At 41.7% G+C, this 18,903-nt stretch overlaps 1 protein-coding gene across 12 annotated transcripts in view; it reads right to left on the minus strand.

Annotated features, from left to right (window-relative positions):
* elavl4 (ELAV like neuron-specific RNA binding protein 4) overlaps positions 1 to 18,903 on the minus strand; it is a 78,841-nt gene that overhangs the window by 12,989 nt on the left and 46,949 nt on the right. For 10 of the 12 annotated variants that reach the window (XM_019351388.2, XM_025902954.1, XM_025902952.1 and 7 more), the window contains 3 exons: positions 15,571 to 15,674; positions 11,881 to 12,034; positions 853 to 1,087 (listed from right to left, as the gene is read on the minus strand). In XM_019351388.2, coding sequence (XP_019206933.1) covers positions 853 to 1,087; positions 11,881 to 12,034; positions 15,571 to 15,674 — 493 coding nt within the window. The remainder of the gene's footprint in view (positions 1 to 852; positions 1,088 to 11,880; positions 12,035 to 15,570; positions 15,675 to 18,903) is intronic. The other 2 variants (XM_025902953.1, XM_025902951.1) reach the window with 1 other exon arrangement.

Consider the following 18,903-nt stretch of genomic DNA (forward strand, 5'->3'; position numbering starts at 1 on the left):
CCCAATCACATTGTTGATTATATTATGTCTACACTTTGTTTTCAATTTGCTACTTTAAAATATCTCTGAAAAAGAGCCTGGAAGGAGGAGGTGCCACTGGTTCTAGGAAGTATGTTTCAGTCACTAAAAGAAAGACTGCAACAATATCACAACGCTATTATGTTATAGCTATCACTTTAAATTAGCTTTCTTTCTAAGAATTGTGCTTTTCATCGCTTTATAGCAGAGAGCCCGCTGTCTCAGGCTTCCAGTTGTTTCAAAAATTTACCTGAAATTTAACTGAAAGTGAATTAATTTGAGTTCATACAAGATTGTAGATAACATCAAACTTGTGTTCTTATGTGGACACATTTGGATCCTTTTGGATTTTCATTAAAAAGGTATTTTATAATGCAGCTGTTTCTCTTTTGTACTTGGGAGCATCTTGCGTCCGTCCTTAATAGTGCTCCAACAGTGACTCATGTAACATGATCATGTTAATTAAATGAGACTGGGAAATGGTCTGAGAAAGACTTTTACTTTCAGAACCAGGCGCACCCGAAATGGCTCATCACGCCACGTCTTTGACAAAAAAAATCAGGCTGCTCCTACTGGCTGTTCAAGGACAACCTACTGTCTGCAAGGCTGCTTTCAAAATTACTGAACAGTGGACCAGCCACTCCACTTCAACTGGAAATTTCCTGGGCTCATCAAATTTATAGTAAACATTTAATACTGGGTCAGCGCCAAAGGTTTGGAAACTCTGCATTATATACATCACCTATAGAGATATAAGTAACGATTGTGTCTAAACTGCCTAAAACCTTCCCCTCCCCACCTTCTCCTCTGTCGTCCTCCTGCCCCTGTACTCACCTGAACCTCTGAGCCTGGTGGTGAAGGGGGCCAGGGTATCGGCGATTAGGGGACTGGTAGAGTTGTGACAGAAGAGCTTGGCTGGTCTTCTGGCTGGGGTTGTTGGCGAATTTGACCGTTATAGGCTCGGCAGCGCCCGATGGCTTCTGGCCATTCAGGCCCTTGATGGCCTCCTCAGCCTCTATCCTCTTATCAAAGCGGATGAAGCCAACACCTCTGGAGCCACCTGCGGGGCCAGCAGATCAGAAACAAACAGGGGCCTCTTTTACTTTACAGGTATCAGACAGAAGGTTTACTGTCTATATGTTTAAAAGATGTGTGTGCTGTTTTCTGAGTAGCACTCTTACTTTTGCACGTGATAAGCACTCCTATTTAAAGATCCCGCACAAATAAACAATGACATCATGCTTCACAGTGTAAAAGAGACAAAAAAGTAATAAATTGTAAAGTATTTTTAATGCAAATGGATTTGTGCTCTAACAGTAACACAAATACAGGCATACCCACACATACACACCAGCTACACACTGTGGCACTGACCCAGAGTGTGTTTAAAGCCACAAAGTCAAGTCTTTTCTTACGCTCATTCCAGTCACAGTCACCCCTGCACGCCCTCCTCATGCATCGTTCTCCGTGACATTTGAGCTGTTTCCGTGGCGATATTTTTGACTGCCACCTGAGAGGAACATTTAGGGAAGCTCCCCCGGTGGGTCCTTTACTGGTGCATTGTGCGTATTAATAAGTGTGCATCTCTATACGTGTACATGTACATGCGTATATGTGTACATATGTGTATCTATTAACGGATGCTGTGCCTTGTTTTAATGAGGCTGCCTGCATGGCCCAGAGGATGCTCGCGCAGTGACAGCAGCACTCTGCCGAAGAGACTATTTACATAATACTGTGTGCACACAGGCATGTCTATGTGACTGAGGCTGAATAAAAGAGAGGAAGTAAGGAAGAGGGGAATGTTGTGTATGAGCATCATTGTGTGCAGTCTCTCTCACACACTTAAAAGGCACTCCTTATTGTTATTCCACATTTTGTTCATGCCAGCACGCTACTTCCTGTTGGCTCGTCTCATGGTACTCGCTCCCCTGAATTCTCATTCTGTTAAGCACCTTGACCATCTCACTCCTTTTGTTCTTTTCTTTTCTCCAAAGACGAGCACCAGAAGGTTATTTACTTTCCAGTCAAGCAGAAAGATAAAAACGCTCTACGGAAGCAAACCGTTCATTAAATATTACCTGTCTTCTAATAAGGTGAAATCCAGTTTAAACATTTAAACCGATACATAAATGTGACTGTACTCTGAATTTACAGCATTGTGCTTTTCCCTCTCTCTCTCTCTGTTTTTATTTTTCTTCAGGTAACTGATTTGCATATTCTCTGCAATTTTCTTACCTCTTTCAAATACCGTGCTGGAAGTATTTTCTTAACTGTCACCACAACAAAAGGAGCTCAATTACTGCAAACTGTGGTGATCAGTGTCCTCTTGCAGCAGCAGAAACATGACTTGTGAAAGAATGGCAATATAAAAATAATTTTCAAAACTAATTTGCTCTCTGTAGTCTAACATAATTTGTTTACTTTTTTCTGAAAAGTTAAAAAAAAAAAAACTATATAAGCAACAACTTTCTGACTTTGGAACTTATACACAAAGAAACCTCTTACCTCAGAGTCTTTACTGAACAAAAAGCACTGCGAGGCTCAGATTTGAACCGCAACATTTTCCTTATGTCTGGTGGTTGAACTCATTAACTCTTACTTCATAAAAATGCTTTTTTTAATTCTCATTTTTTTAACCTTTCTACCTCCCTCTCCCCAGACAGCCTTTCACAAATTCTCTTCCCTTATTTCCTTTTGTGCCAACTCTGTACCTGCATATTTTAATTAGCTTGATAGAAGCAGTAGAACGAGCAATCCTAATGGGATGTACATAGTGTAAACAACAGCCTCTGCTGTTCCTACAGCTTTCTTTGCATATTACAGTTGTTTTTATGCATATGTTGTGTGAAAAGTGGGGAACAGTGCGTTTGTTTCTGAGGTATAGTAAATAACAGTTTTTTGCTAATGGACGCTGGGCATTTAAATGTCCCCAATGCCTTAGTTTACTCTGATAACTGCAATAACCCGACTTTTCTATAAGGCACTTGGCAACTCCGAGAGCCTTGCTCAAGGGCACCTCAGCGGTAGTTAAGAAAGACGAGAGCACTGCTCATTCACTTCCTCCACTGAGATGAGAGCAGAAGAGAGGACTCTATTCGTCCTTTAATCCTCACACTTGTTTGGCCTTGAGCTCCTTCTAAGCCGGTTCTTGCTGGAGGGCCTCCAGACAAACGCTTGGCATACAGATGAAGGCCCGACACAAACACACAAACACCCATTCACGTGTGCACGCACATACTTATGTTATGACTTGAAGAGGTGCTATTAAGAATGAAGTGCGGAAAGAGGACCGGAGGTATCCATGACCATTTTCGATGGAGCGTGACCAAACGCGCAGTGTTCATATGAGAGCGAGACAGAGAAAAGATTTGTGTGTGTGTGTATTCTGTTGTTTGTTTTAAGTATGCACCAGCTACTCTTGTCCTTGAGGTTGCACAGTAGCATTGTAAGTAGGTGAGAAAGGTCAGTTGGCAGGAAACCTCATCACCCATAATTTTACCGAGCAAAATGTGTGCACATGCTGTACTTGTGCCTGTTTGTGTCTGTTGGCTCTGTTCAGTCAAGAATGCTCACAGATCATGTAATGAAACAGAATGAATGGGTTTCGCCACAGTCACAGCAACATTATTGACAAGCCTTAAAATTTAGAGTTCTCATAATTCCTCAGTGCGTCTAATAGTGAATGTACGGCAGTGTCACGAAGTTCACCCGACATCCCATTGGGGTGTCAAATATATATGTGAAATGTGTTCTGAATCCAATTACTGTAGCAGTGAGACAGCCTTCACTTCAACATCTGTTAGATCTCCACCGCCTTGTGAAATGATAAGGATTACATTCTCTGATTTCCTTATTTCAGAAAATTTAATTAAAAATACCCAAAGTCTCTCGTAGCGTTCAACCTTCCCACCCCGACTGTGACACAGAGCCCCAAGCCCATTTCTTCCAGGGTTTGCGTCACAAATATATAATAAAGCACTGAGCATTTTCCTAAAACAGCAGAGCTCTGCAGTTTTTAGAAAGTGTTACTCAGCGAGGACTAAAAGATTGTAATTGTTGGGGATTATATCCAGCAACGGATTAATACATGCTGGAAAGCTAGTTAGTACTTACTGCAGCAGTACGGTGTATTTAGGATTTGGTCAAAATAAACTACGATGCCCGTGTTTATGATAGGAAAGAAAGACGATCCACTCAAACAGCGCGGATCGTTAAAATGTTAACTTTTATAGAGAATACTGGCGAACAAGCTACAGATAAGAAGCATTGCTTCTTTCCCGGTTTTGCTCCTTGGTGAAAACTGGTAAAATATAACGAGCCTTGAAAAACAATGCAGGTATTTTTAAGAAAGATAAAAACAGCTTCTTAAATCCATGCACCTGTTCTGTTTTTACCACTCTGTCATGCCATATTAATGTAATAAACCTTGAGAAAGGTTTATTTGTCTCCGGTTAAACAGAGTAACAAAAACAAACTTGCAATCTATGAAGCAAGCTGCCAGTCTACGAAGTCCAACCTAATGACTGTCCTTTCAACCAGCCCCAGAAGCCTAGGCCTACTTATCACCCACCAGCCAGCCATACAGGCAACATTAGAGCACAATGTACTTACTAAGGTACACCAATCGGTCTTTCTCGCTCTTTCTCACCTCTTACTCTCTTTTTTTGCTCTCCCTCTCCTCCACAGTAATCAACAGAGGCTTATGTAACTCTCTCTACCTGTGCTTATCTCTCTCTAACACACACCGACAGGCACATTGGCTGCCTTACTAATAACACGCTGCCTCAGTCTGGGGAGGGGGAAACAGAAGGAGTGAGGATGGGGGATGAGAAGCGAGCGCTTGGGGTGGGGATGGGCAAGACCGGAATGAAAAGGAGAAAGGGAAAGAGGGGGGGATGAGAAGTAAAGAAGGAAAGGACAAAAGGAGAAAAGGTAATAGAGGAGAATGTTAGGAGGTGACAGTAAAAGGATGATGATGAAAGGAAACAGTGCTATTCTTGCTTGCTCCTTCCCAAACAAAGCCGCTCTTTCTCTAAAACCCACTATCATTTCCCCAAACACTGACTGACTGACAGAGAGAAATGACTGCTCCTCCGAGGGACCAGAAAAAAGTGAGGTGAGAAACCTGGCTGCTGGATAATGAAACACACACACACACACACATACAGAATTTCTCTGTCTTTCTCTAGCTCTCTGTCTCTCACACACATCCATCTAGCACAATGTATTCTTGTAAGCGGGCCCACTCTGGCAGATGCATGCACCAGTGCTCGCATGCATACGCAAAATCTTGTTGTTTTCCGGTGCTCTGTTTTCCCATCTCCCTTCCTTTTATTTTTATTTGACGTACAACTGTGTGCCAAGAGTATCAAATGATTAGACTTGCCTTTCCAAGAGATTTTTAATATGGCAGAGACAGAAAGAAACTTCCTACTGGCTTCTAATTAGAAGCAGGAAAAAAATGCAATGTCCTTGTTTTAAGTAGCATTAGTTTGCCTGGGTACAGATGGCATTTAAAAAAGCAGTGAGAAGAGAGGCTCAGAGACTTTGAAGAGTGGAGGTGCCCTGTGCTTTGGCCTCTGTCAGAGCAGAGCTCCAACCATCTGTCTGGTGTGTGCGTACGCATGTATTGATGTGCATATCTATATGTGGTTTTGCGTGCGTGTGTGTCGACTATCACAGAGATGGAACGCACTCGAAAGATTACAGGAAAAACAAACTCGAGGCAGAGAGATGTGAGATGATAGCGTGAGTCAAGGCTGCAGTCATCCCATCTACAGGAAGCAGCTCTCTGCTCATATCACCTTGACCGTTCTGTTCTCTGCTACTGGACAGACAGAGAACAGGGAATCAGTGTGGTGTCAGTCTGTAGAGGAACATTCATTATTCAAGTCAGTAGAGGAGAGAACATACTAACTGTGCAGAGAAAGGGCAGTTCCTTTGAGGAAAAAAAGGTATTGTTGTAATGCACAAGTAAATATAGTGCAGGTATGAGAAGAATGAATAAAAAATGGGAACTAAACAGTAAACAGTCGTCCTCCTCGCAAATGAGGCACTGACTGGAAAGACAAGCAAAACAATAAAGGAAGATTTACCCAATGTTGAGATGACAAGTAAGAGCATAAGCTGAAGTTTAGGCTGTAACTACAAACTACAGAATAACGCTGAAGACCACAAATTAATATTTACATTTAAATCAAGACCAAAATTACAAGTTCAATCTAACTGCAGAGATGACGCCAGTGAAAAGCAAGTTTGTACTCTAGGTTACTTGATGGCTTTTATCACTCCCTACATCGACAACAGCTCTAAAAGCTTTTCTCCAGTTGACTAAATGCTTACAGCGATCTAATGGCAGCAGGGGAAATATATTATGTGTTCAGTCTGCAGCTTCTAAATAGAAATGGGCTGCGCTAAAGCGTTTTAAACATATGCACTGCGAGTACTGTGTTTATATCACGAGCAACCAACTCCAGGCTGCTGCAGAGTAATTCCACGCATCACGTCTATGCATCTGAAAACATAAAAACGTTCGGTTATGACCTTCTGGGAGCGCATTTTCAAAACGGTTGAGGCTGTCTGATCACAAATTGTGAGACAATAAAAATTAAATCTTTCTTGTTTCTCTTGTTGTTGTTTTTTCTCTCTTTTTCTGATCTAAAAATGCCACATTACAGGGGGCAACAACTGCACTCTTTCTGGCTGCCTTTTCAAAGGCACCGGCAAAAAGGGTGTTTCAGGTAAAACTAAAATAGCTCTGATTAAATTATAATTTTGGCTAAACAGGTCCTGTTCTGTGCAGCATTATGCACACTGAACGTGGTCAGACTTTTAATACCTCCGTAAACCTAATTTCAACTCTAGCATTGCATTTTTGTGATGCTGCCTGTCGAAAAAAAGCTTTTATACATTCTCAGTTTAATGCTCCTTTTTTCTGCCTATCATACATCTTTCACTAAATATTACACATAATTTCATTGTGCGTGCAAGATGCACCTATTACTATCACAGGCAATCCCCATCACGAGTCATACGACAGAATTAACGCTTGCTACTTGTTACCATGGGAATCTTTTCTCCATTACCTCCTTCCATCCCACACGAAAGGAAATGTGGCATCAGCCTTTTTACAGTCGGTCCTTACACACAATGAGCAGCAATTTAGTTTCACATTAGGGCTGTCATTTGTAAAAGCTGTGCCTCCGGATCAATTGTATTTGCAGTCATTGATCGGGTAAGCATTGACCTCTGTGTGCATACGAGATGAAGACCTAGGAATAGCCAGCTATTGATCCGAAGAGGTCTCCGATATTGCATGTGTTTCAGTTTGAGGCTAGCTCAAATCAGCTGTCAGAACATAAAATCACGGCCTGAACGCCTTCCCCGAAGGTTAGACAGAAAGGCGGGAGGGGGAATCTGGCGCTATGCGCGCTGATGAAGAGACAATATGCTTATCCATTCAGAAGAAATCGATAGACAGAGGAAGGGGGATGGCGAGGGAGAGATGGAGAGATACCCTTGTCGAGTCAATATCGCGTTCGCGCCCTGAGTCTTTGGGGCAATTTGCCAGTTTTGGTGAATTTTGCTTCAGCTGCCTCCATGAATGATGCTAACAGTGATGATTTTAAAGTTCCTTCTTGTCTTCAAGAACAGAAGAGTGACTGCAGGGTGCATCCTGTTGATGAGGAGGGTCATTTACAGAACAGACTTCATGTTCCCAATTTAGCTGAGCAGGAGCTGGAGATCATCAGCCCATCTGCCGATGGTCACTGGAGAACATTCGTTACTTCAGCAGCTCTATGCAGCATGTCTGTGATGGCTCCTGTATAAAGCCTATGCAGTTTACATCGGCAGGGTAAGGGTGTATTTCAAATCCGTCCCCGGTTTAGCAGAAAGAGTGAATCACTGAGCGAATTGAATTTTAGATACCGATTAGGTCACTAATTCAATAAATATGGAAACGCTGATGATTCACTGTCGACCTGCACCGAGACTTCAAGGCGCTGCGCTGTAACGACGCTCTAGTAATATGCCCCTAAACCCAGGAAGACTAAAGTTTTGAGGACTTTTTTTGAGGTGTCACCGTGACACAACCGACATGAGGACATCCTGCGGCTGGCTAACAGGACAGCGATCCACTCATTGAACCAAAAAGCAGTCTGACACCAAGCACAAATCTGTATCCCTCTCGCTCCTTCGCTGCCTTTCTGAGTCTCTCCTCTTTCTTGTTCTGTACTTACATTTTGGCAGTCACAGGAGAGTTTTAATTTGCAGCCCATTTCTCTCTTAATGGCAGTGAGTGTGTGGGTGGGTGTATGCGTATGCCTGTACAGTAACAGAGAGAAGAAAAAGATGAGTCAATGTTGCCAGCATACTAGTCTCAGGGCCCTTCTAAAGTCCTCCATGTTTTTAATCACCAGCAACTCTAACATCTAATTAATCATTAACATTTCTCCTGCTGATCCTTAACCCTCTGGGGCCACCTTGAAGAACATCTCTCTCACACATAATCTTTGTGTCTGTGTGTGCATATATAGTACGTGTCTATTTCAATTGTGAGGCAGGTGGCCAGGGCAGTAGTTAGGATAGCAATTATTGTAAGTGAGGGTGTTCACAGACTAAAAAAACCCACCTCCTGCTCTCTGTGTGCGCTGAGTGTGCTGACCAATATACCTTTCACACGAGTGCATGTGAGGATTGTTTTCCCAGTCTTCATTTACTGTACTATATTCATCTTGTACACGATGCGGATAAGCATAGCTTGTTTGCCTTAAATTGTCCGATTAGCTCTGATATTCTCTTCGATGTCAGCGTCGCCTTCTGTCAAACGCAACAGCCAGTTTTCCAGGCATCATTAAAAAAAGATTCAGTCTGGTGTCTAATTAGATTTTTTCATCCAATGTGTGAAAAAGGGACTGTGTGCAGGAGAGAGAAATGGGATATTCCTCAAACTACTGTACTGTACAAACAGGGAAAAAAAGAACAAACTTTCTTACTTCTAAGGTTTTACAGGACATAATAAAACATCGAGTTCTCATCAGGACTTAGAGACTTAGGTAAATACAACCTCAGGTGAACAAAAACCACAGCATTTCAATCAGGCTGAGACCTAGTGCAGGTCTCACTAGGTGAGACCTACCAGTGGCGCTGTGATAGTGCATCACAGTGCCAATGGCACACCTTGATTCTTTTTTCTGGTGCAGATTTGCTTTTGTTTTGGGGACCACTGCCCTGTTGCATAACTCAATTTGGGCTGAGCTTTAGCTGTTGGACAGATGGCCTCACATTTGACTCTAGAATACTTTGTATACAGAGGAATACACACACGTTCAGCGACTGCAAAACAAGCCCAAATCATCCCCCCTTTGAGCTAATTATTATAGCCAAACATCTCCATGTTGGTCTTGTCTGTCTGAAGCACATTGTTCCAGTCTTTACAGGGGAGATGCTTTCTCCCGGCAACAACTACAAACAGCCAATACTTGTTCAGTCTTTTCAAATTTCACTGCCATGAACATTGAACATTTAACATGCTAACTGAGGTCTTTAAAGTCTGAGATGTGGCTCTTGGGTTTTTGCAGAGCATTGCATGCCCTGACCTTGGTGTGAATTTGCTGGAACATCCACACCCGAACAGATCGGCAACTGTCTTGAATGTTTTCCACTTATGAATAATCTTTCTCACTTTGTAATGATGAATTTTGGCTGGTTTGACTTTGGGTTTTGAAATGCTCTAACAACCCTTTGCAGATGGTCAGCAACAATCGCTTCTCTAAGATCATTGCTAATGTGTTTCCTTCTTGGCATCCTTCTCCAGACCAGCAAACTGCCAAAACTGCTACTTTTGTAGAGGTGCTCACACTTGCTGATGATAGATTAATCAAGTGCATCTGATTAGCAGCACCTGTCTGTTACTTACACTCTAAGTGTGCACTTAGTTTTTCACTCTGCTATTGCATCTAGTCTTTGTTAACTAAATGGATGACTAAATGTAATATCCTATATTTTATTGTTAATCTGAGGTTGTATTTATCTTATTTTAGGTACTGCTAATGACTGCAAGGTCCTGATATGTAAAACCTTAGATGTTAAAGAGGCTGTATTTTCTTTTTTGACTGTTGCAGCATTACATTTGAACATGCTAAGCGGTCAACTTTTAAACTGATCCTGTGCTAGACGAATGAGTACAATGATTAATTTAGCCTCTTGTGAACCTAGCCTCCAGCGAATGCACTGAGAGTTGTTTTAACGACGGCATGTGTCCTGAGGATAAAATCTAAAAATCAAAAACACAGTGCTGTTACTAAGCATATGTCGCCTTGCTGTGCAGCCGTGTGGTGTTTTACAGGGACTCCCCTGGCTTTAAGCTGGACGGTGGTGTGACAGGTCTGTTAGTTAAGAGATGGGCAGGAGATTTGCCCCATCATCTAAGTGTTTATGGATAAGGCAGTGTATCTCTTCCACCTTTAACTTCCATTTCCATCCTCATAGTGTTTTCTCTGCTTCCTCTCACTTCACATTCCCTTTCCTTCCCCGTCTCTGCTCATCCTCTTTTTTTCTGCCTCTTCCGTCCTCATCTGCACTTTCTCATTCTCCTTTTCTCCGATCCTTTGTGTTCACTTCCTCTGCTTTCCCCTCTCCTCCTGTGCTCAGTGCATACAGACAGGCGTGGACTTCACTGCCAGCAGTGATTTATTCTGCTTAGGCAAATGAGTGTGGCTTACAGCATGCTGCTCCCTTTCTGCTTCATCAGTACACATTGCAAATAACACTGGAGCAGGTTGGAGCCTGTAGGCACACACACACATCCTGAAATGGATCTAAGAGAAATGCTGGAGGGGTTCTTCTGCAATACAATGGGGTGATGTGATTCATTCCTGCGTTCTGGATGTAGTGGAATGTGTAACTGAGCATGAGACTATGCAATTCATGCCTCATGTAATTACTATTTTTGCCGTGGCATCCCAAGCAGGGGTCACATGCAGAAAAATTACCTCTTAAGGTCACTTACTCACTAGAGCTGGAAGTATGACTGAAATCAAAATATTTTTCACACATTTGCACATCATAACATGACTAACATTACTTTAATTAACAGTTTCTTACTAATTTGAGCTGCATGAGAACATTTTTCACTTGTACTAAAGAATTATCTTATGAACTCCTGTAGTTGGAATTTTTGTTGAATTTGTTGAATTAAAAAAAAGTTATGACAGATGTCATCGTGTTTGGGAACAGCTGTAGAAAAAGATTCTTCTGTCAAGATTTTATTTTGATTAATTGATTCAGATTTCTGTGACTCTTTCACAAGTTCTTTACTTACATGACTTCTACGGCCAAAAGGGTTTTGGGTATCTGCACAACATTTTTTTATGAACATAAAGAAGCGCAAAATGCAAATTAATAAATGCTCTCTTCGGTCACATCAATGCTGTCATTGCACTGGTGTGCCAATCACAGGAAAACATGACAACACCAGCTTAAATGGCGAGAAGCATCCTCTGAAAATTACATTATTATCTGAACGGTGCAGACTGACTGCACAGCACTTCATAACTGCAACCACAGGATTTTTATTTGATTTGTCCAGTGGTGACTGAAATAAATAATGAAAAACATCGAGCTATGCTATTTCAGTATTCCTGAATCTGGTCACACTGTCGAGTGAAATGTGACACAAAAATGTTTTTAGAATAAAGCACGAACGGTTGCTGTTTTCGCTAAAAATAGAGAAGGCAATGACGAGGCAATGGGGAAATTCTGTAAACTTCCACATAAACAAGAGAGTATCAATTTATAATGGGTTCATGTGCCTCGGTGTTAAAGTGAAAGGGAGAGGAGGTGCTGCCCCATGGATACCTGTGACCTGGTCGACAAGGATACGGGAGGTGATGATGCGTCCGTACTGGGAGAAGAGCTGCTCCAGCTCCTTCTGGGTCATGGTCTTGGGCAGGCCGCTCACATAGAGGTTAGCGTCACGGATGGAGGCTGAGCTGGGTCGCGCATATGACACCTGTGGGGAAAAGAAACAAAGTGTAAGGGCTTTTATAAATAAATTAGAGCTTCGCTGCTTTATTACGCATAAAAATCATAAACAAGATTATAGCGTTAGAGGTGCGAGGCTCTCATGTGCGTGTGTGTTGTGGATGGGCAAGGATGCGGATCACTGGATCCACGGGGAGGAAAATGTGACTGCGTTTTCTGAGTACACCTTGCCTTAGGGATTATCATTGTTAGGAAAAGATTTAGCTGCTTAGAACACTGGAGAGATAACACTTCATGCCTCCCCCAGTCTTTGCAGAAGGAGATGGAAACTTTGCTCCCCTGAGTAGAAACCACAGGTGTTTTACTTTGAAAAGGCAGCTCAGGCAACCAGGAGAAGAGGATTCTGACTTTGTCCAATAAATAACTACAAGACAAAATCATGCTGCTGATGCTATTCTGGGTGAAAATATGAATGAATAAAAAAGGCTAGAGGCAACATGTTATAGTGGCAGGCATCAGTTTTCATTAGACTATTTAGTGAATGCATTAGCATTTCCTAAAGATGCTATTTGTGAATGTCATGTCTAATTCCTGGAACTGAATAACTGTGCTGCACAGCTCCCGCCTCAAGTTCTCCACCAGTGAACTTCCACCATCTTCATTTGTCGATCCGCTGCGGTGAAAGTTGTGTAAATCCCATTACTACCGCTGCTGACTGGAGCAGCTTTCCCTTGCAGTACTTTCATTACCTCTGACATGTGGAGACATAAGTCATCAAATAAGGTTAAAGTCAGGCAAATATTGTGGATATACGCAGTCATATCCTTGAGCAACAGCATGGAAATCCTTCTGAACTCTTACAGTGAGAGAATAAGATTGGGAACAGCTGGCTTTCCCCATGTCTCACTTTTCTTTCGCACATCTTCGTCTTTAGCCTCTCCTCTGTCTTCCTCTTTCCCTCTGCATCTCTCTCCTTTCCGCTGCCTGAATATTTTCAGTCTGCTTCCTTCCTCTTTCTCTCTCTTCCAGATTCTGCCTCTTTTTTCTGCTCCCCTTTTCTCCTCTGTACAGCTCTCCCTCATTTTCTCTCCTTGTCAGCCAACTCCAGATGTCTAATCCATCAACACCTCCTCAAGCTGTAAGCGGTATTGTGTACAAGTGTGGTGCGCTGCGTGTCTGACGCAGAAGTGGGTACGCGTGTGCAAGAAAGTTAGAAAAACTGTAAGTGTGAAGATTAAAGTGAGTATAAATGTGTCTCAGATTATGTGCATGCATGTCACTGTCAGCTCCTTTCACCTTTGGCTTTCTGCTTCCCCTCACACCTCGCTAGGAAAGCTGCATCGCAGCCATTGCTGACAAAATCTGAGGTGTCATGGTGGAGGAAACGGCGGCAGCGAAACCAACTCGAAGAGGCTTCGCAGAGACACGTCGCCCGAGAGCATGTGAATCTCTGGGCCAAGCGTTTCCTTAGTAGTGCAGTGGCAGAGAGTGGGAAGGGTGTGACATGAAAGAGCGACAAACTTAATTTTAGAATTACCGCGCTGCCTTTTAATTTACCTTGTTACCTTTAGGGTTTTTCAGTCTGTTGTGGAGAGAGAAAGCAGGGAAAGAGAGTAGTGGGAGGGAGGAAATGAAGTGTGAAAAAGAGATAGCGCTAGACAGAGATGCAGGGTTGTCTTCTGTCATTATGAAGGCCGCCTTTATCTCACGAACCACTTGAGGCAACCTCTTGTGTCGTGAGAGTGTGAGAGTGAAAATCTGTGAACTCAAACTGCTATAATAAAAGACTTCACAAATTGCACACTGTGTAAACAAAATTTAACTTCTACCCATTTTTTAAAATTCGTAAAAAGCTTGTTTTTACTTAAAAGCACTCCGCACTGTGTGAGATTCAAAAAGCATCTCTGATAAAAACAAACAGGCGCGTTAGTCAGATTCAAATGCACGACTGTGGTTCATGAGTCTACATGGCAAATTGTCTGTTGCAGTATTAATAATCAAAATCATATTATATATTTTCAGCTTTCCTCGATGTTCTATTGTTTAACTGCATTTCTCAATTTGGAAAAAAATGCCTCTATCTATGAGAATATCATGAATGTTGTGCAAACACAACATTCAGCTTACAGTATTTTTAATACTAGCAAACTGTAACTTGATTCGTCAGTTCGTCTTGTAAATTGTAGCCACAAGATGGCATATGCATGCATTTTTAAAAGGCATGCAAATTCCTTTTAAAAATCTTTTAAAATATTTAAAGATCCTCTTACTTAACAAATGATTTGAATATTTATTACTACTTTTGTACAAAAACAGCACTGGAGGAACCTTAAAAAGAGCTAATACGCAACAAAGCTAGGGAGGAAAAAAAGTAAGTGGAATTAAGTGAAAGAAATAAAGGATTTACAATAAAGTAATAACTCAAAAACAAGCAGTTTAGCAGCTGTTTGGACTAGCTGATACTGAAAGCCACTTTGAAGGGTGGTGCTCCTCTAATGGGGATTTGTGCAGTCGCACACACAAGCTTGTACAGTCTCTGGTTTTTAGGTAGTCATGTCTCTCAAGGAGCCCTGCTATGAGGAAACTGCAGCTCAGTTGGAACACACGCAAAAATACAGACGTAGACACATCAACCCGTAAACATCTCATCTGTACATATATATTCACTAATACAACACATTTACTCTATAAAATCCACATTTTAGACATCACACACAAACTATATATGAGGCTCTTATTTTTTACATTCGATACCAAGCCAGACAGTTTATGCTGTCCAGGGAATGGAGGGATTCCCCGTGGGATTCCCTATTTGCAAACAGGCTAATCCCATCCTATTAGATTAGATTAGACTAGATTAGATTGGATGACAGAAAGAAAGAATCCAGGGATTACCACAGAGCAACAGCTTACTGCCCAGCTTAAAACAACATATCAGCAGGCACAGAGCACAGAGGATGACGGCAGAGGATATGAGGGGAGAAAATTAGATTAACAGGAAGATTGATACGCTGTAAAACATCTGCTCAAACTATTACTTGTGAGGGTTCTTTAAAATGTGTTTGGAGGAAGAACAGCGCAGTACTGAGGCTGATATTACTGCTGTGACAACCACCATCGAGCCTGCACATTAGTCATGCCATTTAGAATGCAATAACAGAGCCCTCAATTATTTTGGACAATACGATGATTGATGTGTTTCTTCCTTTTTATTCAGCGATATCTATAATTTCACCTTTACATTCTGACATTTAAAAAGCAATTAGCATATCAACCATAGTCACAAGCTTTTTTTTAATGTGTCTCTTTGATTTAGATGGTCTTTTTCATTTCTGACGCTCATTGATGTTAATCCCATCTCACCCTCCAGCACATCCGCTAACAGCATCACTATCTAAAAGGGCTCTCAGAAATTAAAGGCAGTCTTATAATTTAAGTTTAACACGACCTCCACAACTTTAAATTACTGAAATCTTTTTGTCCAAAGAAGACTTTTATTACTTTTATTGCTTGTCTGGTCGTTATGTAACAGACTGCGTCATAGGCATGCATGGTGTGATTTACCTTGATTGTTTTGGTCTGAAGTCTGAGTCCATTTAACGTGTTGATGGCTTTCTCTGCATCCTTTGGATCAATGTAGTTGACAAAACCGTAGCCCAGACTCTGCCCTGAAATGCCAAAAAGAAAGGAAGCATTTTAAAACGTGTTCGTAATCCAGGTGTTTATGTTTCAGTAAGGCCTTGCCTTTTCAGCAAGGCAATGCCAAACTGCAGGATGGTCATACTAATGATATGAGTTCAGGGGCTATACAGTTTTATATATAAGGCAATACTTGGATTGCTGCCTTCCTATATATGTTCCCTGCTTGTAATGAAACATGCTGGTCGTCCTCTTCGTCCGCAAGGTTACTTGTTGCTTTCTGTTCCATTTAACCGAACTGAAATTGGCAAAAGAGCTTTTGTCCATTTAGCACCCTCGGCTTGGAACGAACTGCAGAACGACTGGAAAATGACAGAATTCATTTCATTAAGTGCTTTTAAAATTAAACTAAGAGTCCTTGAGGCCAAGTCCATAGCATGCAACTGTTTCAATTAGATTGTTTGTCATTTTAACAGAATTTTATTTTGTATTTTTCATTTATTTTTGCATGTGTGTTGCTGCTGCCTGTGTTTAATTGAGTAATTTTTGTAACTGTGAGACATTTGCTGCTGCCTATCTTGGCCAGGTCTCCCTTGAAAAAGAGGGTTTTAATCTCAATGGGATCTTCCTGGTTACATGAAGGTTAAATAAAAACAAACAAACAAATAAACAGGACTCAGCATCTGAGAAAGGTGGAAGTGATGTCAACACAGTTGCCCAAACTGACAATTTAATTAAAAGGGGTTAAATGGCCTGTAATTGTTTGTGTTTTTTAAAATTTAGGGTTTTTTTGTTTGTTTTGTTTTAGAAATGAAGTTGTTTTAAAAGTTAGCGTTATTTTGTTTGTGCATTAAAAAAACAGCCTTACCACAACAACCAGTTGTTTTGGTGCTTTTCTTTGGAACAAGCCGCCTGCTAACCTGAGATCAATTGCACCTGTGCATACCTTCAAAAACAGACCCAAAAGCTTTTTATTCACACATGCTCACACGTACTAGCTGTTTTTAAAAATTTAATTTCAGTTTTCATTGCCTTATTGCATTTTGGTTTTTATCTTCTGTGTTGAGCATGCTGAGTTTAGATACAAAAATGCCATTATTCTGACCATCACCGGCCTGATCCTGGGTGTCTCCTGAAACAGAATAAGTGAAATGAAATCGAATCGGTAGACGCCACTTTTGACAACATGCATCTGTGCCTGGAAAATCCTTCACAACATACATGTGCCGTCGTCACTGCCGACAAGATCAAAGCGACTCCTGCCTGGAGCACCGCGTGTTTTGATGTGACTTTTTTTGTCACGTGAAGGCTGCTTTGTTGCCACGGCTGTTCAGATTTGTGCTCTAAAACATTTAATGAGTGAGACATTGTCTTTCCAGGTCTCTCTATATGAAAATAAAGGCATAATAAACACACTGAATACCTAAAAAAAAAAATTGCTAGTTAATTATGGTGTAATAATGCACATAACAAACAAACAAGAAAGAACCTATGTGTTACTTCATGCCAGAACAGTCTTACTTGGTGTGTTGCACTTCTCATTATTATTTTTTATTGTACTCGTGTTCTTGAGCTCGAGGGAATTTAAAGCGCCGAAGCATCCATTTGAAGTTACTCAAAATATATGTGTCAACTAGTGAATGCCTAAAATATAATGTGATAAATGTTACTCAAATTCTCTCTGAATTATGACAGCGAAACTCAGCCTAAGCAAATAAAGTATCATAGAAGGTACAAACAACATATTTGTTACTGTCTTTTCAGCTGTGCAAAACGAGAGGAAAAATACCACCCCCACTTCCCTCCAAGCTCAAAGTGTCTTAGACAGCAGACTCCCTTTGAGAGTGAAGCGGGCCTGACATCTCCCAGTGTTTCCCCAACAGATCAAGCCTTTCAACGCGCTTAGGACTTTAAGCGGACGCCTCTAGCCGTCGGGGCGTTCAGTCGGCTAGTTTTCCACAAACAGGCCCCATCCACTAACGCCACACACAAGCACAAAGAATCCCAGGCAGTTTAAGAAGAGCGGCATGCACATATTCATGCTAATGGGAACAGACAGCGGTTAGTCAGAGACAAAGTGAATCACAAAATATGGAGCATGGCTGTTTCACAAAATAAATACATTTGGGCTATGGATATCACGGCGCAGAACAGCTCAGAAGCAAGCAGTGTAAGGGCCAGGAGGGACTTGTAGTCCTAACATCAAACAGCTGATGATTTTCTCTTCTTCTCTCCTCTCCTCCCTCTTCTCCTCTGGATTAACTGTGGATTATCAGACACTCTATTGTTAATTAAAAACCTGCCATCCTGGGGAGACTACTGCTATTTATAACTACCCATCCTCTTCTCGCTCTCTTCTTCCTCTCTGACTCTCAGCTGACATCAGGTGGCAAGTTAAGAAAATTAAGCATAGCTGGGAAATTATTTTTGGGGCTTCTAATGTTTTATTAAATAGTGTACACAAGAGACTATGTATAATGAAGTGAAAGAGAACATTTGGCAAAAGTAATTAACTGAATGAATTAAAATAAAGCATAGCAAAATTGCCCATAAACTGTATTCTAAATAACCCAGTAGCGTCTCTAATAACGACTGCTCATATGTGCATCAATTCAGTTTACAGTGAAATTCCAGATGGGTACAGTTAAGTGCCTGCTACGGAGATCACTCTTCTATGGTGTTTGCTACCTCTCTCGCTCACTTTCCCAGCACCTTCCTCACCCCTCTTCCTCATCTTCAACAAGAAATGTTGAGGTTCGACAAGCACAGCCACCAGAAGGTGCTGGCAAAGAGCACTCGTGCAGCGCCATTGAGATGGGCCGGCTGTTTGAGTCATCCAGTCAGACAAATGGGGCCAAACTGGCAAGCATGGATGCTACCGCTGTGAGGGGGAGGGGAGGGGGGAGGGGGGGGCAGTCACAGTGTGGGAGGTGCGCATGCATGTGTGTGTGCACAAGTTGGGTTGGAAATATGGGTAAGCACACATGTGAGTGAGTAATAGATGACACTTTTACTACAAACCCACCACTATATTTACTTTGATTACACCTCTGAAGACTGTGGTTTTCAGCAGCTGCTACTATATGTAAATGATATTTGCGTGTGTTTGCATTTTAATTGGGTGTGTATGTTGTATACGAGCTCAGGCTGGTGTTGGCATATCCTCCCGCCCCCACTTGCGTCTTCACTCCTTCTTTGGCAAGGCTAAGGGCCTCTGGGGCCGGAAGGAAGAGGGTGGGAACGAGGCTCACTGGCTGG

Source organism: Oreochromis niloticus, linkage group LG23 (genome assembly GCF_001858045.2).
Source record: "Oreochromis niloticus isolate F11D_XX linkage group LG23, O_niloticus_UMD_NMBU, whole genome shotgun sequence".
NCBI lineage: Eukaryota > Metazoa > Chordata > Actinopteri > Cichliformes > Cichlidae > Oreochromis > Oreochromis niloticus.